The following is a 25194-nucleotide window of genomic DNA, read 5'->3' as shown; positions in this document are numbered from 1 at the left end:
GTGTTTGAATGTAATTATTTATTTGAAAACATAGCAAAACTAGTTTTTTTTCCTGGTCAAGGGTTAAATCTAAATACATAACTTCCTTCTTTGCCTAAGTCAGAAACATGCTCCCAAGCTTATTTCTCAGCATGAGAGCACAGGGCAGGTTTTGTATCCACAGGGTCAGCTCTGCTGGATCCTCAAGCTCTGTAAATAGCCCGGTCCTGCCGTACCGCAGAGGATTCCTGTCCCTTTGTGAGACGAGGGACATCGCGGGCCGTGCCGGGCATGCCATCAGCTGCAGCCACTCTTTTCCAGGCAGGGTGGCTGCCGCAGGGCTGGCGGTGGTGGCGGTGGAAGCTGTTCTGGGGGTCAAGAGGCCGCCCTGCACCATTCCGAGTCAGGTCGCAGGGACTGGCCCATGCACGGCGTGGAGTAGTTTGGGAGCGCTCCCAAAGCACATCTTCCGCTTTTCTTCCCCTCTTGGCAGCAATCCCGTCCGCCAGCTCCCGACATCAACTAAAGTACGTGGAGGGGGAAGGGAGGGGACCTCGAGCTGTGCCAGAACGCCGAGGCTGGCACCACATGTCGCACGGGCGCGGAGATGGGACAGGGCATGGGAAAGGATGGGACAGGAGCTTTCCTCAGTGCTGCGGGCAGAGCCAGGGCTGATCGGGGGCGAGGTGGGAGGCTGCCTGAGGCCCAAGATGTCCTCTGACAGTGACAGGCGATACCCAGGGTGGAGAGGAGAAGGCAGCAGTTCCAAGGCAGACGCACAGCGAGGGAAAGTGCTGGGGGCTGGAACGGGAGGGCGCGGAGGCGGGGGCAGGTGGATGCATGGCCCTGCCGAGAAGGACTGACCGGGAACGCAATCCCCACCGGCCGGAGGAGGGACGTGGGCATGGTGACTAAACTTCTTGTAAAAGGGGGTGGAGAAAGGAAAGGGAGGGACAAGAAGCGAGGAAAAAAAAATCTGCATGTCAAGTCTGAGGAAATGCTGTGGGAACTACAGCCAGGCGCCTTTTTTTTTTTTTTTTTTCTTTCTCGTCTTCTTCTTCTCTCTTCTCCCCTCGTGTAGCTGAGAGGAAGGAAAGGAAGAAAGAGAAGTAGTCAGCTCAAATGCGCCTCGCTGCGCTGCCGGGGCGCGGGGGCTTGGCTGGAAGGATCTAGTTTCCCTACGGTGGCAGGAAAAGGAGCCACGGGAGGAGGCAGAGACGGACACCCAGACATGCCCGTCCCGTCAGGCTGCTGGCTCCTTCTCCTGTGCCTCGCTGCCGCTGGCAAACAGGTAAGGCTGGGAGCCGGCGGAGGGGGGAGGTGGGTGTCGCGTCCCTCCCGCGGGGTTGGTTTGCTCGTCCCGCTGCTCGGGGCAGTCGGCGAGGTCGGAGCCCGCCGCATCCTGCGGGGCTGGGCAGAACAGCTTCGCCTGCCTTTCCCCCCCGCTCTGGTTGTTCGGGTTTTGGTTTTGTTTTTATCCCAGCAACTCACAAGCTTCTCTCGCTTCTGTAAAATCAAAGTAGTCCAAACCCAAAGTTGCAAAGGAAGCCAGGGGATCTGCAGGGAAAACAGCCTGCTTCTGCCCAGGGCAGGGTGTGAGAAACCAGAAAATATTTGCAATGAGGCTGTTGAGGGATATAATTTGCATGTAGAGTAAAAATAAGGCAGACTCCACCCTACCGAACCGATTTATTCGAGAGAACGTGGGCACACTTGTCCCTCAGGCGTGGGACGCGGGGTTTCGCAGCCCAGGTTCAGCTTTGCAGCTTCCCCCCCGGGATGAGTCCCCTCACGCTCTGGCCATCCCGCCATCCCAAATGCTGGCAGCTCCCGAGCGGCCCCGGGACATGGGACGGGCTTGTGAGCCCGGGTCCGCGAGCGGGCGGCTGAGGCTCAGAGCGGCCGCAGAGCTCGCTTGGAGGTTGATGTGCTGCTCATGACAGCGCCACGAACCCAAGCCCGGTGCCAGGTCAGCTGCCCCCAAGGGCAGCCCTTTTCTCTGACGGGGGAAGATCTGAGCGAGGTTTGGCTCTGCGGTTGTTTGCAAACACAGCGTGCTCTGGCTGCAGCTCTGTGAGATGCCAGGTGGCCGCTGGTCAGCATGCTGCACTTGGGATCGTGGCTGGTCTTCCCCTGCTCTCGGAAAGACCATTTTCTACAGCCAGCTCTTGCTCAGCCCTGTGAATGGCGTACATTGCGTTTCCTCCAGAGGTTTACATCTGCAGAATCTTGCTTTGCTCTTTCTAATTGTACAGCTTAAAAATTACCCCTCCCTTCTGGTTTTTTAGACCCTTCTAGACTGGCAGGATTTACAAATCCCATGCTACCCTTTATTTACATTTTATTTCCTCCATTAATCAATGTTTGGCAGCCTTGCTACCATTTGTATTTCTTTCATCTGAACTTCTGGTATTTTTCTGTGTCTTGTTATTCTTGATGACTTATGTAACTTGAAGTGCTTCCCCCAGCATGGTGCTGTAACCGGGCCATGGCTGGGTTCCCTGAGAGCAAGGTGCAGCTTCAAGAAAAAAAAGATAGAAAACCCAAACCAAAACAAAAAACCCTCTGCTGTCTACAGCTTACAATTTAATGTCTGACCGCACAGTCCTGAGAGCCTTTCCTTTGGATCCCTGGTCCTAAATATGTTGCCTGAAACCACATAGGCCTTTTTTTCCCCTCTAAAACATACATTTCATTTTGTCCACCCTAACTCTCAGGCTTCTCTCAAATTGCTGCTTTCCAGGTGTCCTCCATATGTATATGACTGAGCCTGCAAATTTCAAAAGTGGCTTTTACATCAAAGCCTTCAGGTGGTTTGTCTTGTTCCTCGGTATCCTCTGTGTCTCTTTTTTTCTGCCCTGGTGTTCAGTACTGTTCAATGCAGCAGGAAGAACAGACCTCAGTGCTCTTCGTACCTTTACATCAGGTCACTAACCATTACCTGCCTGCTTCCTCTGGAGCCATTTGGGTTTAGTGCAGTTTTTCCCTTTGGAATATTCTTACTGCCTGGAACTGGCTTAGCTTTTGACTTTCAGATTTCCATGGTATAGCTCCTAGCATGTTTCAGGTACCCTGATGCAGGAGCCACAGCTCCTCATCATTTCTCACCTCTTGATTCATAGCCTTTCACAAGACACAAAACAAGGAACTTGTATTTATTTTGGGCTGATGTGTAAAGTCTTTCCACTGCATCCAACACGTGCTTAATTCTGAGTCTGTGTTTGTACACAGTGCAACTTTGCATAGCCGTTGCTTTGGACAAGTAGCAGCACAAAGCTGTAGGGAGCTCCAGGAAAGCTGTAGTGTAAGGATAAGGATAAGATGTAATTTGTCAAAGAGCCCATTAATTTAATATTCTGCCTTCAACAGTGAGCAGAACCTACAAGCCAAGAATGTGAAAGCAAGGCAAGCTTAGAGAGGTGCTGCTCTGGGACAGCTTTTCATTTTCTCCTTTGTCTGACTGATTTGAATAGTGGTTTCTTAGAAGAGTGATGCTTTCTGATGGAACAAATGTGCGAATACCTGTGGGAGGGCTGAAGTCTTTCTGATGCATTTGTGTTAGTTTAGACTTGATAATAAAGTGGAACAGTGCTCAAACAGTGATATTTGCAATGCATTTCCTGCAAAGAATGAGAAACATTTAGAAATGTAAGTTATTGCATACTCACTCATAATTCTGCTGAGAACAGACATGATCATTGTCATCATTTTCACCAAAGAGGAAATGGGAACAGAGAATTCGTGACTTGTTCTAGGTCACACACCGAGTGTGGAGCAGAACTTCTGGGAGCAGAGCTCAGCCCTGCTTATCTTGTGCTTCAGCCACAACATGATCTTTCCAAGTGATTCATTTTGAACACCTGTCAGAGACATTTTGCTTTCTGAGGCATGATCTGCTCAGCTTCTTTGCACAGAATAGTCACATCCCTTTCCTTGCTTAACACCAGTGAAGAGCATCAGCATTACTATCAGATGGGAGTCGAAGTATCTGAGAAATGTGCATTTGCAAGTGTGCAATAAGCCAGTTGCACCACAGATTCATCTCCCCTTTTGTGGCACGGGATGGGTCATTCCACTACTCTGTAACATCTACTTCGTAGGGAAGGTTTGCTCATTGCAAGCATCTGGAATTCTTTGCAATATAGAAAAGTTTTGGCCAAAATATAGATTTTTCTTTAACTTCTTAAAATGCACAGTCTGTATGATGAGAGAGGGGAAAGAAGAGTGTAACAGTGACAATACTGTGTTACATCATGGGCTCTCCTGGTCCCTTATTCCTTCTCCAATCAGAGTCAAAGGAATCATTCAGTAGAGCAAAACTTCTACAATATCTGATATAAACTCCTGGCTTTATTCTACCATTAACAGCATGGGCTTCAAAGCTACTGTAATTCAATTAGTTCATTTGTAAAAATTCCCTTGCAGCAATGGTTCCCATGAGGGACACTGGCAACTCTTTAATTGTTTTGCAGTTCTTCCCAGAACGTGTGGAAAATCTTACAGCACCTCATATCAACAGAATATAATGTATGTAAAACTACATCATCAAACCCACAATTTAAGAAATCTGTCCCACTTCTCTTTTCATGTTAAGCATCTTCTGTCTGATGTAATTTCTTCTTTCCCACCTACAGGACCAAAACAAACCTTTGCTACATTTCACAAGTTGGTAGAATTCAAAGCTTATCAGACATCTCAAGGTACTGGCCAATGTCATTTAGGGCACAGGGCTTTCTTCATACTGTGCCAGAAGAAAAAACCCAAAGGAACAGGTCAAGCAGAGAGATTAACTGCATCCCTAAGGATCTTTTTTTTTGTTTCTATTGCCCATTACTGTCTATTACCCTCAAGCTCAGGAAAGTGGGATGTAATTTGACAGCTGGGCAAGAACCAATACAGATGGTAAAAGGGATGCGTGCATAACCACAACACAGACAATCATGGAAACCTCAAAGTGGTGCCCTCTGGCATTTACACCTTAACACTATTTAGAGGAATCAGATTTGAGTCACTTTGCTATGTTTATCCATCCGTCCCTTGGAGTTAAAGTGGTGAAAGACTCTCCTGTAGTAGGTACACGGGCAGATGCAATGAAAAGGTAATGCTTACTGCAAAGCTGTCCTCCTGCTTCTCCCTGCCCACTTCCTCTCTGTATGATCAGGTCTCCAGGAAGTCTTTCTGGTGACCAGAGCCAGGAGGGTTCCTGCCCCCACATGCTGTGACCACAGAATCCAGATCTCCCTCCATGCCAGGCCTTGTGCTGCAAGGGGCGGCTCTGCAGCAAAGGCTCCACTTGGCTGGACACTTGGAGGAGATGTTTGCTTCAGGAGCTGGTTGAGCTTACACAGGAGGGAAGAGGGAAACAGAGATAGCTGGTTCATCATGACCTCAGCTGCAGCTCCGCTCCTTGCATAGACTGTCCCCTTCCTTTCCATGGAAACTCAGCTTGCCAGGCAGCACTGGCTTCTGCTGCAACCATGCACCCCTATTTTTAAGGATGCCTTGGCTGGCGTTTCTTGCACAGAGAAGCAGCTGCTCTGAGAATGGCTCATCATTGCTGATGGAAAACGCAAAGGCAAATATTTGTGTGTTATAAATGCAAGATAAAATTTAAGTGATGTTTAACCAGGTTGCACTCTGGACTTGAGTAGGCCTTGGTCTATGTGACACAATAGCCTGCCTGCAAGAACTTGCCCCTTTTTATGACTTACTCTTCTTTGACAATGGTCCAAAGTTCATGTAGTAGAAGAAAAACTCCACAAGCAGCAATGGCTGGAAGTCACAAGGTGGGCTGCAGGTGGGAATCCGGCTCTGCTGGCTGCGCTGGCACTCAGGGCAGCCTGCTGTTGTGTCTGCCCTGTGGGAGCAGGACTTGGTGCGATGCCTCGGCACTGGGGATATGCAGGTTTCCTGATTTTTCCTTGTCTGTGTGTCACCGCAGTATGCTATCACATTTGTGATGGGGTGCATTCTGGAGGGCTCAGCACTGCACAGGAGGAGTAATGCTGACATCACCCTGGCACTCCAGGACATCCTGGTTTGTGTCCCATACCTGTGTAGTCACCTAAGCTGCTTTGTGCAGGACTTCCCTTTTGTTTGCCTTCTCAGGGTGTGAGTCCTCAGCATGGCTTTCTTTGGTGTTTGTGCAGTGCCCAGGGTGTCATGGCTGCAAACGAAGCCGGAGAGTCATTAATCACCTTGGGATAGCGCCCCATCCGTTTCCCACCAAAGTTACAGGGAGGTCTGCCCGTGCAGGCCCGGGAAGGGAGTGGATACATTGCCCTGGCCAGCTGCCACGGCGTAGGCTGCAGCACCCAACCCTTATCCTTGTTCTCCGGGTCCTCTGCTGCCCAGGAGCCCAGCAGCATCCCCACGGCAGAGGCACATTCCCTACGCTGCTTGGCCAGATGTGTTTGTGGTGCCTCCCTGCGACGTTCCCAAAGGAGTGGCTGGAGCAGCGCCTGTGGCAGAGGATGGCAGCACAGTGGGCAGGCAGAGAGCTGAGACCCAGGGTTGCCTCTCAGCCTCTGCAGAACCCTCTGGCTGCCTCCCCTCTTAAAATCTAGATAAAAGAGACCAGGAAAGGCTGTGTTTTGGTAAAAGAGCCAAGCTAGCCAGTTTAATCCACCCTGCAAGAGCCAATTAGCCAAGGAAGGGGAAAAAAAAAAAAAGAGGTCATTCACCCTCACCACTTTGTGGCTACTCCAAAAGAAAAAAAAAAGTATATAGGGTCTGTTCAAGAATGACAAAGAACAACATTTGTGACTGCAGATGGGAGCAGAATATATTTAGTCAGTGGTCAAAGTGGAGGCAAAAGAAAAAAATCTCGTATGGAAATAAAAATACTGTGAAGTTTTGTTAGGCAACCCATTAATCTGGAATGCAGAAATACAGATAGGGAAAAATGTGCAACTAGGTTCATATGAAGTCCTAAAATTGCTTGTGTAGCACACAAGGAAATTATTTTAAGTGCATTATTTTGCCACAGCTAAGAGTTTTGCCCTATGAGCAACGTATTCTTCAGTAACTTTGCATTGTTTGGTAGCAAGGATGAGATGGTTCCTTGAATCTGATCTCACAGGAAGAAAAGCTCTCCCCTGCAATACCACATGTTGTAAAACAGGCTGCTTATGAAAAGGAGCCAGAGCCTCTTCAAATCAGGGAAGAATATTTCCATAGACATTACTGGCCCACAGTCACTGGCAGAGCTGGTTCCTCATGATGACACCTGAAGAGTGAATTAATAAATTCTCAGTCCAGTCATGAGCCCTTTAATAAAGGCAGCAATTCCTTCACGATGGAGAAGGTGCAGTACAGTCATACAATCCTCCCTCTAACTCACACTGAAGCAGAATGGTCTGTGGGTGTTACATGCGTCCCTCCGGACAGCCATCATCCCAGGCAAGGGCTGCAGCCCCACCACTGCCCTTCACATTTCTGCCTGCAGAGTATTCAGCATTTGTTCTGCAAGCAATGCTAAAATCCAAGAGAAGGATTCTCTCTCATTCTGCCCAGCAGCTCAGCTAGGATTGTGGGATCTCGCCTCGCATTGTAAGAGATTAGTATGTTACGTTCCACTCTAGGGCGTGCTGGAAGGAAAGGGTACATAAAAGCCTAGAAAGTCCCCATTGGACTCCTAATCTGGCATCCAGCCCAAGAAGTCCACCATGGTCATTTCTTCATTAAGACTCAACTTCAGCTGATGAAGCATAGAAAAATGATCTGCTGAACTAAAATGCAAGAGGAGCATGCTCCCCCTAAATCATTGTGGCTTTAGTGTCTTTTTTTTTTAAATTAAGTATAATTAATTTTTTAAATTTTAATTAATTTAGGGCATAGAGTTACTCATGAGTCATTGGGACTGTACCTGGAGTGGTAAGGCTGCTAAACTTTCCTTTGGAGCACTGCTCTTGCACCTGTTTAATTTAGAAGAGATTTGCCTCTGCAAGCCTTACCACAAGCAGACCTAGGTATTATCTTTGATCATGTCATTATTCTGCAGTCTTTATTTCTGCTTGATATGAACTGTTGGTCTTGCCTTATTCTCTGATTCTTATTTTCTGATTCATCTTCAGAGTATTCTACCTAGTAGCTGTTAGTCTTTGAATTGCTGTGGCTGTGGGGGCACATAGGTTAAAGCATGAGGTTTTGCACCAAAGTGCAGGGGACATGCAGGCACTACTGAGTGCCCAGGCAGTGAAAATGTTAAGTATGCCCCTCTGGCTGCCGTGTGGAGATGACTTGGTCTCTGAATGACAAATGTTGTGCACGTAATGAGAAATCTTCAGCCCACAGAAGAAGGCAGACTGATTCACAGCTTCAGTCAGTTGCTGTTTCAGCCCTGCTGTCCCTTACCTCCATTGTCTCCCATCTGATATATCTGATATACCTGAGGTTCCTGTCTGCCTGCCCCCACCCCACCGTGAGAGCCGTCAGTGCAGCACTTCTCCTTTGCGTAGCTGCTGGCCAGAAATAGCTCTGGTGGGTTTGAGATTGAGGAATGCTCCTTCCCACTGGTGGAGCAGCACCAGTTGCTCAGGTGTTTGCTTTTGGCTGCATGCTGGAGCAGAGGGACGAGGGGAATAGCGAGAACAGGGCTTTTGCCACCATTTGCCCACGTCCTGGCCGCACGTTACAGTTTTCTCTTCAACTCTTCATTATCGGTTTTATCCCTCACACTCTTTCTGGCCTCTTCAGGCATTCAGGCTCTAGCAAGGTTTTAAGGACCTATTTTTAAAAGTGAAATAATATTTAGTTTAAGCTGTTGCCATTTCCCGGCTCTATTTTACCACGTGGTGGTAGTTCTGTGATGTGGTTTACTGGTCACTGGAAAGTTGACATCACCAAAAGCATTTCATTCACAATCTAAGATTTTTGTGATGAATTACAGGCCTGCAAGCAAATAACCGGAATTGCAAAGCTGTGACTTGGGCGCTGCTTTGATTTAATTTTTATCAACAGTGAAGACTGTCCGTGAGGGAACTGTCGCATGCAACGTGATTATGATTAAGTCTTTAACATAGGACTCCTCTTTCCCCTGGTACACCCGCAACTGTAACATTTTCCAGAGTTGTTACTATTATGTGCTCCTACAGAGTGCTGGGAGCACCAGCCACAGAGCAGCGCCCGTCGAGAGCCGGATTCTATTTTTACTCTTCAATAATTTTTTAGGAAAGCCTCTGAAACTGGCAGTGGGCTGCAGAAATCTGGGGTCTGGGCTGAAGAAATCTGGGGTCTGGTTAGCCGTACTGCTGACCCAGATCGGGTAGGAAGCTGGAAGGCTGCGGGCACAGTCGGTACCTGTGAGAGCAGAGGCAGTGGCTCATATTTGAAGGAGCAGCAGCAGACGAGTGCAGAGCCTGTCTTAGCTGTGCTTGCAGGGGCTACTTCAGTTCGGGAAACATTGCTCAAAGCTCACTCCTGGCAACAAAGGCAAATAAGGCCCCAAATCCATGGATTTTTTCAGTTTTACAGCAAGCAAGTCTAAGGACCTCAAAAGCAAGTGGTTTGAATAAACCTGGGCTCCAAAGTATAGAGAAGAAGTGGGGTGTGCAAAGCAGGACAGACTGTAGTTATCTTTCCCATAGGTACTTTGATGCTGTAACAATAAATGGAGAAAAAAATGTGCTTTTCTCAGTGAAATGATGACAGATTACTTGAATACTTTCCAGAAACAACTGCACTGATCAAGAAGGTGTCATCTTAAAAGATAGTTACTCCTTGACATGTCTCTTTACATCTCAATTTTTGCAGAACTCAGATTATTGCTAATGAGCAATGCTCATTGAGGCCTCAGGTTCTTGTTCAAAAGTGTCATGGGAAAAAGACTGTGGAAACCCCCGACCTTGTTCTTCCAGATTTTTTCTTTTAAGGGAAAGAGGCCCATGCAACTCTATCTTTTCTGAAATGTGAAGAGCAAGAAGAGTAATTTTAGCATCCATGACACACAGCTTCTGCTGCCCTCCGATTGCTCAACAGCACAAAGAATAAATATTTCCTTAAGCCTGAGGACAGGAGTCTGAATGCTGCTGGTTCTCCCCTTCAGAAGCACCTGTGTGTGTGGTTTTTTAAGGTATGAGTAACACAGTGCTGCTTTGTAGTGCTGTCATCAATGTTCTCCAATCCTAAAAGCACAAGCACACTCTTGCTTAGTGTCCTTTTCAACAAATAAGCAAGAAAAATATCCAAACCTGAAGCTGAAAAGGCTGCCTGCAACTCGACACCAAAACACAATCTTTCTGCAAGCCTTGATGTAAGCAAGGCTTTACAAAGAAGTCCATTGTGGTACTCATGTGCTTAAAGGTACGCAGGTCTTGGTGTGCTTTACCAAACTATATCTACCAAGCCTGGAGGAGGTTTGTCTTTTTTTCCCCTGGACTCTTCCCCTGTTGGATAAACTTGTTCTGAGGTAATATTGATCAAATGGGAAAGCTGCCTGGTTTTTTAGGAACTGGTGCAAATCTGGATGCTTTGCACACTTTTGAAGTGACAAATTAAACTTACACAGGATACCTAGAGCTCTTTGAAGCACTTACTTGCACATGGTGGTGGGATTTAATGAGCAGCTTCGTCAATAGCAAGACCATTAAAGGAATGACCAGGCTGGGTTTTATCTCATTTAAGCACTTCAGAGGAAGTTGGCACTTTCTCTCTCTAGATAAGAACTTGGTGGTGTCCAAATCACTCTGACCCATAGGCCAGCATCCGATGAGAGGAAGGATGTTCCAGGGGTTACGGAGCAAACTTGAGCCTTGGGAGACTTGGTTTGGTTTCCTGTCACCTCTGTAAAGCCAGATGGCCTCCTGGTACAAGTTCCTCATCTGTAAATGAATTGCACTTCCCCGTCTCAGAAGGACACACTGGCAGGAATGTGCTGGTGATGGTGAAGCATCAAGTCATTGTGCTGCCAGCAGCACAAGTACTTCTCAGCCTCCAAAGGAAGTTAATGTACAGTTTGAGACAGACACGTCTGCCTGGCAGAGGGATTAACAAGGGATAGCCTAACATTAACAGAGCTGTGTTAGTAAAAAGTCCTGAGTTTGGCTCCCACCATAAGAAAACTCCAGGTTGCTTTGGTTTCCCTTCCTGTCCTCTGTCCCCCAGCTTTCATGCTCAGCAGGTCCAGCCAGTCCATACCAGGCTAAAATCCCTCACCTTCACATGGGGGTTAACCTGTGGGTGCTGCGAGCCTTGTCTTTGCACCACTGGGCATAAATGAAGAGGGAGTGTTGCAGCTTCATGAATGTGTTGGCTTGTGTGAGAAGGGGAAGGACACGGGCACAGAAGAGGCTGCTTATTGGCACAGAGCACAGGTTAATGCAGCTGCGAGCTATTCCATAACAACAGCCCTCATCATACCCTAGAGCCTGGTGGTATGAAACAGTCTCCAAAAGGTGGCCAAGCAATTAGCCTGCTCCCTTCGCCTTGGTCCAGGGCCCTGCTGCTTCTCCTCAGGCTGAGTTGTGATTCTCAGAAATTACTCCAGACTCTTTAGCTGAATGCTCTTTAGCAGATTTGCATATCCTTCCGTAAAAAGGATGACTTTGCCCTTGTTTGACACTTCAGTAATTTTTTTAGTCATTTTGTCTAAAGAGGAACTATTAAACAGGGGCAAACGAGGAAGAAGAGGACATTCTGTAACAAAAAGCGAGTGACTGGACCTGCTGTTGGTCTCACCACATTTGTCACCTTTATGGATGACTGGGTAGAGAATCAACTGCTCAAGACGCTCTTTGTGCTTGGTTCCACATCGTCGCCTCAACCCTTTGCTGGCCATCTTGGGGTTTTAGCCTGAAGTGCGCTACAGAAGACGAGCTCCTTCGAGTATAGGGGTCACTGAGCTGTGTCACTGTTCAGCTGCCAGGCTGGCCCAGCTTTCCTTTTCCAAGATTGCCTCTTCCCTCTCCAGCGCTGGTTGTTATCCTGTGCCCCTCCTTGGCGGTGCTGTGTAAACAGGGAATGCAGTGTTTGTTCCAAAAATGTGTTATCTAATTGCAGGAAAGGTTCTGCTAATGAATGCAAAGTAAGAGACAAGGAAACGATGAGACAACAGAAGACTAGACTCTTAATTTGACCTGGAATTGTTGTAATGATTAAAAAAGGGGCTGTAAGTTGTTCATACCCTGCAAAAATATGAAAACTCAAGAACTCTGACTTGTGCTACTTTTTCTGTTCCAGACACAGCTAGCACAGTTTCGATAAACAGAAGTCATGCACCAACCCATGGCTCAAACTCCAAGCCAAAAGGTGGTCTTTAAAAAAAAAAAATCAATCTTTTTTGGTCATCTTTAATTTTGTAGCGGGTTGAGTTCGAAACCAGGCAGAAACACCAATTAAATGTAGTGGTTTTGATTCAAAATATCCATTATTTACTTATTTTTCTTCTGTGAGATAAGAATTAGGAGAAAAGCAAAGCAGGCACAAACCTTAAACAGTTGCAGTACAATGAAAGAGCTTTATTACTAACAGAATTAAAAGTAAAGAGAAAACAACGAAACAAAATTAAAGTAAATTCCCCCCCCCCCCCCCTTTCCAGCACTTCTCTCCTTTTATCCAGCTCACACAAGGGATAACAGAACATGGGATGTTAGTCAGTGTTGCAGTTCTTGAAAAGTCTTTCTCTTATGCTTAAGGAAGAAAAGGTTTTCCTTCAGTTGCACGTGGTTCCCAAACTGCCACCAACAGCACACCCGCCCGGAAACAAACAGTCTGCTGTGTGTAGAACATCTCTCCCATGAAGAATTTCACAGTTCTTTCATACTACAAAACATGGGCCATCACATGGGGTTATTCATCTTTTTAAGGATAAGTTATTTTGGCCTGCACACAGAGGCTTTTCTTCGCCACAAGTCTCTAACAGCCTCTCACTACTTCTATATAGCCTGGCATAGGCACTCTTCACAAACTTCATAGGCACACGAGGATACTCCATCCCCCCATGTTCTTCAAATGGATTAAAGAGACAAACAGTTTGTGGTATTACAGTTTCTTACCACGGCATGCAAGAAGGTTTCTTTTAAGCTGCGCGCCAGAATTGCGGTACCGCCCTCTTTTCTCCTGTCGCCATTTCCAGCTCCGTCCCACGTGACTCACTTCTCTTTCTCTCTGACTCTGAAACCGCCATGTTGAAGGGTGTTCTTGTTCAGGCTTTACGGTGGGGAAAGCCTCGCTCCCTCTGTGCTGCTGGCTGCACGGTGTCCTCTTCAGTTCAGCATGAAGTGTGCTGGCTGCAGACAGGAGGCTCTGCCGGCTCCCGCTGGCTCCGCCGGCTCCGCATGGAGAGGAGAGGGACCCGCCTGTCCCCAGAAGCCGCGTTGGATGGGTTTAGCTGTGAGCAGTCCATGGCTGGTTTTAGCTGCCTGCGGCTCTGGGACAGTCCCCCCCAGCGACCCAGGGTCCGTGCCGTGGCGCTGAGAAAGGGGGAAAGGGGCAGTGGCCCCGGCCCGGCCCAGCGGGGCCGGGAGGCTCGGAGCCCCCCCCACCTTCCAGCAGGCGAGCTCCGACCAAAAAGGGGAAGTCCCGCCTTTCTGTATGGTTTAAATATGTAAATTGTGAGAAGCGTAATTGGTCTTAAAGACTGTCCATCAACTCAGGGTCAACCCAACACAAATTTATAAGATGCTTCCCAGCATTAGAAGAGGGCAAGGTGCTTAGGGAAAACTATTTTATTTTTAAAGAGATTGCTATTGCTTAAACTAGAAAAGGAGGAAAGAGAAGATGTAAGGACTTGGAGGAAACAAGGGGAGAATGCTAACTAGAGGAATGGGAACCAGTACCAGCAGGCACAGGGTTGTCATGTGCTATTAGGTGGCAAAAGCTCCCTTTAACCAGCAGCAGAAGCTTTATTGCAGCTTTGTCCAAGTCAATGAGGTTTTAAGAGCTGTATCCAAGAGTGAAGGGTTCCTTGCTACGGGCTCGATTTTGAATCACCTTATCTAATTGCAAGATCAACAACTGGTTGTGACAGTGTTGAGTTTGCCTTGAGGACTCTGGGCTGCCAGAGCAGGGTCAGGGAAGGGCTGGGCACAATGCTTGGCTGGCCAGGATCTCCAGCACAAGCCCTGAAGCCTGGGCTGTGGGTGAGCCCACTGTGTCTACAGGCAGCTGAGAGCTGGGGCGGGCTGCAAAGGCCCATGAGGGCCAGAGGCAACCCTGCTGCCCACTTTGCAAATGCCCTGTCATGTACCCATTTCAGGTGGTTGGGTGGGGGGCATGGTTTGTGTTGATTTGTGTTGGTTTTGTTTTGGGTTTTTTGAGACACAAAAAGCTGTTGGCTTAATTGCATCACCTTTCTGGATGGCTGCCTCAGTTCCATGAGACCACCTCTGCAGGACAACAGTGGGAGCCATAAAAAGCTGCAAAATTTAAGTCCAGTATTTTATGGGACTAGCCAGGAACATTTGTATCCCAGTGGGAAGTTGGGAACTTCTTCTTTTTCAGGAATATAAATCATTCACCTTGCTTGTTTGCTTAATGCTCGACATTAAAACTGGCAGTTTCCCAGGTCTTGATCTGAGGTAATTCCTGTGGAAGAGACTACAGAGGTATCTCTATGCCTTTTATTTTCTTTACAATTGTTTTAAAGTTGTAGATTTTAAATAATAGAGTACTGTAAGAAAAGGTTATTTAGCAGGCCAAAAGTTCATGACAATTTGCAAGATGGGTTATTTATTTGTCACCTGGCTCTATTAAAAGTCCTTGTGTCTACAGCGTCAAGTACATACCCTTAGCATGTCTACAAAGCACCTTTGAATTCACAAATGTTGGGTAACTTTTATTGCTTGGCTATCCACAATGCTATACAGAAGGAAAGTCTTCCTTCTCTCTGCCAGCACCATGACTGGGTAGGTCTGAAGTTCTCCAGGCGTATTGGTTCTCATGTCCTCTCTTTCCTTCCCTGCTCCAGTTGTCACTACAAATCACTCCACCATGTGAAAGTGAACAACACTATGAGTACTCTGGACGGTGCTGCAGGAAGTGTGAGCCAGGTATGTGAGCGCTGACTGGGCTGTGAGGCTGAGAAGCTCATGAGGAGCTGCTCTGCGGGTTGCCGGTGAGGCAGGCGGCTCTCGTGACTGCTGATGGATTGGCACATGCCCTGCAGGTGCCTGATCTCAGGCTTACAAGTGCCTTCCTAGTGCAGGAGTGCTCCTGCTGGCCTCAGCAAGGGCCACAGCACCTGCTTTGTTGGAATAGCACTTAACTACTGCGGGAGATGGAAAGCAGCTCAATTCTTGTGCTCCCCAGGCCATCCACTTCACAGATGTTTCAGTGCCAGACTAAGTGGGGACCAGATTGACAAACTGAAAAGGTACAGGAAGAAATGATTGTCCGCAGCAGTGTTAGCGCCCAACCTATTATTTTTGTCCTCCTTAGACAGATGCTCTGCAGCTTCCAGATGACTGACTTGTCCTTTCCTCAATCACAGGGAAGTACTTGTCTGCTAGATGCACTGCTACTTCTGATAGCGTGTGCCAGCCGTGTGGCCCAAAAGAGTATATGGATGTCTGGAATGAAGAAGATAAATGCTTGCTACATAAAATATGTGATCAAGGTGAGCTGTTCATACTACAGAACCTTTTAATCCCAATTAGTGAAGCGTGAAGATGGGAAAGTGGATCTAGGGAAGTTGCTTTGTTCAGGTGCCCAACACTGAAGGCTGAGCTTGCAGAAGAGCCTGGGAGAGGGAGAGGTCCTCATACAGCAGAGATTCTGTGCTGTGCAGAGCACCATGACTGCAGTCTCTGTGCTGCTGATAGTGATTATCTTCACTGGGGCCATTCACCCTTGTGAGCTGATTTTAGAAGTTGTCCTTTTGCCCAGCACACTCTGCATTCACTTCCCCTAATGTGTTTGTCTCACCCTTGCAAATGCTGTGTTTATTTTCTACACAAGCCACAAGGAAATGTATTGTTCAGGAGTGCAATTGGTGAGGCGCCCTGTGCTGATCAAGGGTCTCCCGTGCTGCCTGAAAGACACCATTTCCTCTAACATGAATGGTTTTGCATCTGCCATTCAAGCAAAGCAAGTAGGTAGTTCAGAAACTTGAGACTTGTTATCAGAGAGATTTTTACTCTCATCTGCTTTCTCCTGTAGGGAAAGCCTTGAAAGAAGTGAACCCAGGGAACAGCACGTTCCAGCGGCAGTGTGCTTGTACGATGGGCTACCACTGGAATGAGGACTGCGACTGCTGTCAGCGGAATGCCATGTGTGCTCCCGGCCTCGGAGTCAAGCCTCCTGGTAAGATACAGAAAGGGGATGTACAAAATGCCCAGCTCAGGCCTACTGGATGAGGCCAGCATCGTGTGGGTTGTGACATTAGGGAGGGTACTTTAGACTCTCAGAGGACTGTCAGCAGAAGATGCATGTCTGAGTTGTTATTACTACTGCATATAACCCTCCTGGACTGTTCACATTTTGAAGGCTTCTGCCTCTGTAGTTTAAATAGTATCTTGGATCAAGTGACTTCTGCAAGATGTCATGCGGACATGGCAGTAGTTGCAAGGTGTCCAGTACATTTCTGATGTTTGCTGAGGTGTCTGACTGTGGGTCACTAGGTCATGGGTCGCTCCCGTATTCAAAGAGGCACTCTTTTGGGGGTTGTTCCTGAGGTCCAATTTTGCAATCTGGTTTTGTGCAGTGACTTTGCTTTGCCATTTTTTAATGTTATAAGCAAGTTAAAAGTGATTAACACTTTTCAGGTAGCTCATGTGTTCTGTTTTAGCAAGTATTCTGTTTTGTATGGCTAGTAATGCAAAGGTTTATTAGAGACATTTAATTTCCTCTCAAGTCTAATTAAAATAAGATGCAGGTGTTTTGTGGGTAGAAAATAGACAGTCAAGTTCAGAGTTCTAGTGAACACTGGGAACAGCTGCATCAGGCATAAGGAACCCCAAAAATACAGCAAGTAATAGAGTAACAGAGGAAGAAATGCTGTATGGGCCTGGAGGACAGTTGCTGTTTTTTCTCCAGCCTAGCAAAGCCTGATACAGCATTTTGTTTACTGTGTCTTCATAGAAGTGACAATACCAGTCAGCGCCACTGTCTGCGGCGCAGCATCGTCGTGAGGGAATTGATAGAAGGGGAAGGATGTAACAGCTGTGTGTTGTTTTACAATAACTGCAAATGGCTCCTGGTCATTTCTCATTTTGGTCATGTAGAGAAGTGCTCAGGTGAGACTTTCCAGGGCTTACATGGGACTCTCATTGCTGCCCTGATATAACCTAAGACCCCAGTCTTTAGGAAAGCTTTTAGGGCGTCTGTGGAGGGAGAGTGGAGCGAGAGGATGGGGAGCATAGTCACCTTCCTCTCTCTTGGAAGGAACCCACAGAAACTCATCTATGACATTTTTCTTCCTTTGCTACACACAGTGCAACAAGACAAGGACACAATGTGCATACCATGTCCCAGAGGCTACTTCTCAGATGTCTCTTCATCCACTGACGAGTGTAAATCCTGGACCAAGTAAGTCCCTGGGTGTTGTAAAAGGACCACACTGGCCAGAAGACAGGGAGAAGCTTGGGCAAAAGCATTTCTCAGTGGGGTGTTCCAGGCTGCCTGTAGAGCACACGGAGCATCAACATTGGCTATGCAGTGATGAAAGCATTCTCAGGCTGAAGCTTGAATTCTCCTTAGAGGAGAACAGGAGAGAGCAGTGACAACAGAACTACTGAGCCAAAAATAAAGAAAGTATCTGAGGCTCTTAGGGGTGGAGAAATGTGTTTTACAACAGAAAGTACTGCTCTGCATAAGCGTAGGAGGCACAACAAGCTTCCTTGAGAGAACCTAGCTTCTTTGTCTTTCTTTTTTAGCTGTACAGCTCTAGGAATGGAAGAAAGCACGCCTGGGACTGACAAGTCTGATGCAGTTTGTAAAGAACGGAAGATGCCTGAGCCATCAGAAGATGGTTTGTGTCCTCATACAGATTGTCTGTTGGAAAGTAGCAGGGAGGAGGAGCGATCTGATTACTAGAGGTTTTGGCTGGCTTAAATCCATTCTCATTGTGGGTGACTCTAGGGAGAGCAGCTGTAGACCAAGAGAATGCTCTTGGAAAATCCCACCTTTAAAAGTTGCTTCAGACCTGGTGACTCTAGGGCCTATATCCACTACTAAGATGAGTTTTACACCTCTCACCGAAACTGCATGGCAGCATTGCTGTTATAGCCATGTTATACCCATGATTCCATTATGTTTACAGCTTGTTCATTTTTATGTGCTTTCCACATACACATTACATGTATAAAGAGTAGCAGCTCCTCTCCTTGCTTATTTTATAGCAGCAGATACAGTCTCAGCCTAATCCCTCTCAGATATCTCTTCTTGCCCACTGTCCATTTCCTTCTCCAATGTGGATATGGTACCAAGGAGGTTGCTTTCCTGGCATGCAGTGATCCATCATAACCTGAGATAAAGGACAAATTTTTCCACCTGTATCTATAGTCTCCACAAGATGTATGTCCTCTGTTCCCTGAGTGAGATCAACCTCAGCCCCATGGCTTGCTGGCAGCTTGAAAGGGAACATTGAGAGAAGCCTGACCGGACAACATTGCTCTGTAACACCAAGATTCTGGTTTTTATGGAGATATCTTGGTACCTGGTACCTTCAGTGAGGCTGCTTGTCACAGAACTGCACGAGTGCTAGAGCTGTTGTTCTCATTATAGAAACTAAAGATCAAGTAGGAAGGAAAAACAACCCTCTGCTGTAGAAAAGCAGGTAAAATGAGCAAGGATTGTCATACTGCTGAGTGTAGGCTGCGTGTTGATGGCACTATCTTTTTCACACCCTGCAGGAACAAACAGGATCTTATACGTGTTGATTGTCATCTTGTTTTTTGTGACACTAATTGGCATTGTCGTCTTCATCGTATACTACAAGAAGAAGGGGAAAAAGCTGACAGGTACATCATAGCTAATGGTATTTATGAGTGTGACAACTGTGGCTCTCTGTGCACTCTGATTTCATGGGTAACCAACAGATTAAGAAGCTCAGGAATTACACTGGAAGGTCCATGCTATCCCTATGTCTGTCTATATGGATATGCTTTACCTAGCACAAAGCCAGGCTACAAATTCTTTTCCTCTAGGCAGGCAGTGATTTACAGTGTATTATGCTTAACCCAGGGAGTGACCATCCTCAGGGCTATTTGACCATGTTTGGAAGGAGGAGGGCTGGTGCTGAGGGCTTTCACAGCAGCCTGGCTGCTCTGCAGCACCTGGCACAGCTGACCCCTTGGCTGAAGGGAAGCAGTGACACATATAAGTCCTGTCTTCTTCACCTTACTTTCCATTCTACCCAAAAACCTACATCTGGACAGGTGAAAATATAGATTTCAAGACAAAGGCCTGATGTGTATTTGAGAACATGATGGAGACAATGTTTTTAGCTGAAAGCTGAAGTTCTGATGAGGTATGGAAGGAATACTAGAAGGAAATAGAATGAATAGTTAAAGTAGAAAAATAGAAAAATCCTAGCCAAAGGCATACTGGATAACAGTGGGATGCTGAGTTTATTATTAATAAACTGGAAATACCTTCACATTCCTCCACTCTCTGTTAAGCCCTGGGTCTCTTTAGTGAAGGACATACCTCTATTGTTCTGTTCATTTTTAATTTTTTGCCCTCCTAAACATGGAGAGCTTTTTCCATCATTTCCTTTCCCAAGCGCTAGCAATTTATGAAAAGTGTTGGGAGCAGTGGAAAGGAAGACAGAACTCACTTCTTGTAAAGCATATTTCAGCCTGTGTTTTAGAAATAGGCTGCCTCTGCCACACTAAACATGGGTTGTGCTAAATCTGGAATTTCTGGGATGGGCTGGAGGAAATGGTGACTCTGCTCTCCAACCAAATACTTGCGATGCAGAGCAGGTTAGGGGGGAATGCAATTTCTTTGGTGTTTCTATTGCCCTGCTGCTCCGCAGTGACAGTCCCTCGCTGCCTTTGCATGGGGAATCCTGCTCACCTGAGCCTGGGAGAATTGCAGGCTCAGGAAGAAGCCCTTCCTGCTTGGTGTGGGTACTGGTGGTAAATGTGCAGACTCAACATCAGAGCAACAGAGTCATTGCTGGGAACTGGCAGTGGCTGCACAGCTGATCTATCTTCAGCCATGCAAAAACATTGTAAACTTCAAATGTACATGGGACTTGAGCCCTGCAAAGTCTCCTGAATGTATAAACACAAAACAAGAATTGCTCACTGTGTCAGTTGTTGCCCTAAAGCATGTTGGACTTACAGGTTTTCCTTGGGAGATATTCCAAAGAAATTGGAATGAATTTCCCCACTAAGCATACCCTGATTAAGTAGAATATGCTATATTTGAGCCTGCCATCCTGTGGTTTCAATGGCTTACCCTCTTCTCTCCAGGCTTCTCACTCCTGTCTGGGAAGGGCCTTTGGGCCTTCCATGTGACTTCTCTTGAAATAGACCATTTCTGCTGTGAGCGGGTCGTTGTTGGGCCAGTCATAGCTTGGTGTGACATATGACCAGGAAAGAAACCCCATTTGATGTGGAACACAGTTTAACCGTGGTCTATTTTAGGAGCTTGGAAACATTTGTTCCACAGAAATATATCCCTGTTCCAGTTACAATGAATCTTCAGCTAGACCGATGCTGGGACACTTGAACAAGCAGTAAAAACAGGCTTGCTGGTTTTATTTAATATGATATTGCGGGTTGTGAATGACTGTGGGTGTTTAGGTCTGTGGTTAACTTAAGTGCCTGCTATATGTTACAGCTACTCTTTTGTTTTCCCTACAGCAGATCTACAGAACTGGGCTAATGAAGTGTGCAGCCAAATAAAAGGAACAAAGGTAAAGTCAAAGATGGTAGCATTTTCTCTTTGGTTTGTGTTTTCCTCATGACATTCCTGACACCCCTTCTGAAGCAGACTCCATGGTAAACTTTGGCTAGAAAACAAGTTTTGAGTTCCTCAAAAATTGCTCGCAGCTTTGGCTTTTTCAGTCTGGTTTTCTGTAAATGTGAGGCATGTGAAATCACCATTCACAAATAGCTTCTGAACTTGCTCTCTGGTTTCAGCCAGTTTTAACAGAGATAAAGGTCTCGTGATTATTTAATATTTATGACGAGAAAGTTAAACATGAACCCACTGGTTGCTGAATACCTGAGACTGCCTAGGAGAGAGCCTATCTAAATTCTAAGTGCAGGAAAAGCTTCAGCTGAGTTTGCCCCTTGTTATATACCAGAGTGCTCACAAGGAAGAAACCTGGATTTGGGTCTATGCCAAAAATGCCAGGCATGCAAGGCATTAAACACAGAGCCGTCAGCTGAAGAAACTGGCTGTTTGACTCCTTAATTCTAGGGAGGAAGAAATCCTGCTTGTGCATTCCAATATGAAATAAGTAGGAGCTTTTGCTCTGGAAGTACACCAGCCCCATGCTTGAAACACTCAGCTGGTGGCACTGGTTCAAGTTCTTGTGCACAGCCTGCTTGACACCATGGATGTGGATTGAGGTGTCCCAAGTGTCCCACCATCCCTTCTAGGAGCTGTGATGAGCTTAGCTGTTGAAAGACTCAAATTTCTTTGCGTAAAAGAAAAACCAAACATACCAAAAAAACCCACCTTTCTGAGCAGGCAGTTCCTCTTTCGTCTCGTAAGTCTTCATGCAACCTCCTGTCTTGGCAGCCGCTCAGATCCTCTGGGACAGAGGAGTGAATCAACAGCAATTAGTGGCTGGCAGCACTTACAATCTCTTTTCTATCCTGGAAGATCTGAACAGACACTAGAAATTAAAGGTATCAGTTCCCAAATACCCATCTTTAAAGCACAACTTGTATCAACTGAAGAAAACCCCTGAAGTACTTCCCAACCCTTTTTTTGGAGCTGCTACCAAAAATGTAGGTTTACTTTCTCGAGTACTGTGACAACATGATGTCATGGGCCTTTGCATTTGTTGTCCTAACCTTTCAGGTTAATACAACCTTGTGGTTTTTTCTAGCTTGTCCCGGAACTTCTGAATCAACCCAGGTTCTTTCTTCAATCATTGCTGATATTAAAAATTCAGCCCGCAGTAAGGCCTTCACAGATCAACAGCCCTTCAGACACATGCAAGGGTTTCCAAAACCTTATAAGCAGTTAGGTGGGTCTTACTAATGGTCCATAAGGAACAGCAGAATCCAGCAATTCTTCTAGATTTATTAACTTTTCTTAAGTGCCCTCAAAAAAACTAGGAATAGTTGTCTCACAAGATTAAATGTTATTACCCCCTAGGCCACCAGATTTTGTTCTGAACACCTGCTGAGCCTAGCATCACCAGCCACAGTTTTACAGAAGAATAGAATTACACTTCAAGACTCAAATATAGCAGTGCTGCTCAACCTCAGCAGCTCCACACAGAGGAACGACCATGATCTGCCTTTTCCTTCTTTGTCTAAAAAATAACTTTTTGGTGATCTCTTTATTAAAGACCTTTTTACTTTAACTTTCTTTCAGGAACCCCCCAGAGATGCATTTGTTACTGTGAACATCACGAATGCTGCTGTCCCCCAGACCTCTGAAGACACGTGTCTCCTGGGCCCCTCTGGCTCTCCTGTCCCTGGAAACTTGTGCTGCACCTCTGGTCACACTCCTTGCAGGAAAGAGAGCCCCAGCACAGAGCCTTGTGAGGCAGGAGACTTTTCTGTGGTAACCGAGACTGATGATTACCAATTCCCACCAGTTCCCACGGAAGATGAATACATGGATAAGGATCTCAATAACACTGATTATTTATCTTTACTAAGTCGGACTGCCAGTAAAACCGTGTCGTCATTTTCAGAACCAATGGAGGCAGGGGAGAATGACAGCTTGAACCAGTACTTTTCAGGTATTGGGAGCACAGAGAACATATCAGTCTCTCAAGGCTTTCACCCTCCCTCCAACACAGATGGGGCACACATTGCCACAGACCAACTTCTTCAGAAATCTTGCCAACATGCCTACAGTTGCCTGAAGGAAACAGGCAACAAAGACACAGATCATTTTGCAACAAACTGTGACTCAGAGAAGATCTGTGCGAGGTGTGGCATTTTGTACAGAGAATCTCCCCAAAAGTGTAGCAAACCCTGTTGTTCTGTGGCTGACAGCACCTCCACCTCCCCAGAAACTGGTTCCTGTGCACAGTGCACCTGTGGTTTGAATTTTCTCTCTGCTGGTCAGAGCACTCTAGCAAACGATCTTGGTATGGAAGATGCATCTTCAGATACTACCAACATGAAGCACCAGAACACGAACAGAAGCACTTCAGGGACACACAGAAGCACTTCAGGGACAAACAGCAGCACTTCAGACCTCCCTCCAGCATCTGGTAAGCCCATTAGGCTTCACCCATACTCAATTGTGTAGGATTATTCTCTTTGCTAGCTCAGTAGTATTCAGAGGATCTGATTTAGGAGAAGAATAAAATGATCCTATTTCACTTAATTGCCCTGAAGCTAGTCTGAAAAAAAAATCTGAAATGTTAAGGCCATTTGGTTTGTATTGAATTCTGCAAGAAGAATGAGCCCAGCAAGGGAGCATTGTCCCACCCTGATCTAACCAGCAATGCAGAACCCACCTTTTGGCTGTCACTGCAGAGGCCAGGCAGTTCTGTTAGCAGGTGTGTCTGTTGGAGAAAACAGAGAAAGAAGACAATAGAGGAACGTAGAGGCTGAGCTAAGGAAGGATGCATAATGCTCTGGCAGATACTTTCCATTCACCAGTGTCCACACACATTTTTGCCATTAGGTTTAAGTCCGGTTACATTTATACAGTGGTCAGTGAAACTCCAGCTGGAGCTGTAAATTGGTGGCTGTGACTGGGACTAAGAGATTATCTACAATTTTCTGCTTATAGCTCTTTGTTTTTATTTGTTAGAATATAAGCGTCCACATAAAATAGTTTCATACAGACACTGTTTCTCCATACACATATGCTTTGTCCCCTAAACAACTCTGAAACACTGATTAGTTTATGCAGAGTAAATATATCACAACTGTCAAATGAAAACAGGGGGAAAAAAATCACTGAAGCAAAACCAGCAGAAGGGAAGTTATGTGCCTTCTCTGGATGAAACTTTCCTTCCCCAGACTTCTCTTCAATATAAAAGTCTGCAATCTGCTTGTCATATGTTATTAGTCATTTTAGATTATAATCTCGTAAAGTTGGATGCTCTATTTTTATTTATATCAGTGCACTGCCAAGCATAATGAGACCTTAGTGTTGAGTGGGACATCCAAGTATTACTGTAATACCCACAGCAGTTGTAAGCTGTTGCCCTTCTTTAAAACCATGTCATGCCTTAAATTTCTTACGGAGACATTCTTGTCAGTCTGCCAAAGCCCCAAAACAACACACTTGAAGGCCCTTCCTCTCTCAACATGCATTCCATATGGGAATCTGAAAGTGTACAGCATTCATCTTCTGAAGAGCAGAAACTTTCTGCTGCTTCAGTTCCCTGAAATCCTGACACAGTTTCACAGTCTGGTCTACATAAATGCAGCAGGAGTAAAGAGAACACAGATTATCTTTTTTGTTATTGTTGGAAGGTGACTCTTGAGGTACAACTGAAAGTCAAGTTATATTTGGCACTGCTTTTCTTTCTAAATATGACACGAAGAGAAAGAGAAAATGTTAAGGAACAATAGAGCAAACAGGAGAGCTTGGATATAAGGGCCGTGCTATCAAGTGCCATCTTAGATCTGCAACATAATTCTTTTTATGGGATTTTCATTGTGTCTGTGCCTTCGTATATGTACATGCTATAGTGCCATCTGGTGAAACCTGAGCACAGATACCATGCTCCTAATTTGCCAGTTTTTACTCATGACTGCAGGAAGATACTGACAGAGCTGTGGGCAGCATCAGAGCGTGGGTTAGTTGATCTGTGGGTAACCTGGCTTGCTGGCAGAGTAATTTTTCTGCCCACAGAATGGCCGTGGCCCCCCTGGCAGCGCCTGGTTGCATGAGGACTGGGACAGGGCTTAGCCATAGGTTCCTCACTGAAGTACCCCAGCCCCACCAGGGCTGCACGTGTGGATGCATCAACATCTCTCATTTTGCTAGACCTTGTGACATGCCCAGATGGAATAAAGGTGCATGTAAAATAATTTTCTGTAAAGCTTCTCAAAGCAACTGAAGCCACCAGGTTTTGCACACAGTTATGCTAAATCAGAATGGTATGGAAGAGGGTTGATGAAAAATGGGAAGAAAAAGACCATGGGAAATTCCATGAAGTTTTGTTCTTAG

At 46.2% G+C, this 25194-nt stretch overlaps 1 protein-coding gene across 2 annotated transcripts in view; it reads left to right on the top strand.

The window, feature by feature from the left end:
• The first annotated feature begins 915 nt into the window (after positions 1-915).
• The window catches only part of TNFRSF11A (TNF receptor superfamily member 11a), a 30409-nt gene continuing 6130 nt past the window's right edge, over positions 916-25194 (top strand). The window contains exons 1-9 of one of the 2 annotated variants that reach the window (XM_032117103.1): positions 916-1270; positions 14885-14966; positions 15407-15532; positions 16075-16218; positions 17349-17442; positions 17790-17884; positions 18768-18875; positions 20733-20782; positions 22423-23275. In XM_032117103.1, coding sequence (XP_031972994.1) covers positions 1211-1270; positions 14885-14966; positions 15407-15532; positions 16075-16218; positions 17349-17442; positions 17790-17884; positions 18768-18875; positions 20733-20782; positions 22423-23275 — 1612 coding nt within the window. In that variant the 5' untranslated portion in view covers positions 916-1210. Of the gene's footprint in view, positions 1271-14884; positions 14967-15406; positions 15533-16074; positions 16219-17348; positions 17443-17789; positions 17885-18767; positions 18876-20729; positions 20783-22422; positions 23276-25194 lie in introns of both variants that reach the window. The other variant, XM_032117093.1, reaches the window with a different exon arrangement.

The sequence above is a fragment of the Corvus moneduloides genome, chromosome 1 (genome assembly GCF_009650955.1).
Source record: "Corvus moneduloides isolate bCorMon1 chromosome 1, bCorMon1.pri, whole genome shotgun sequence".
Lineage (NCBI taxonomy): Eukaryota > Metazoa > Chordata > Aves > Passeriformes > Corvidae > Corvus > Corvus moneduloides.
This window is presented reverse-complemented; position numbering and strand designations above follow the sequence as displayed.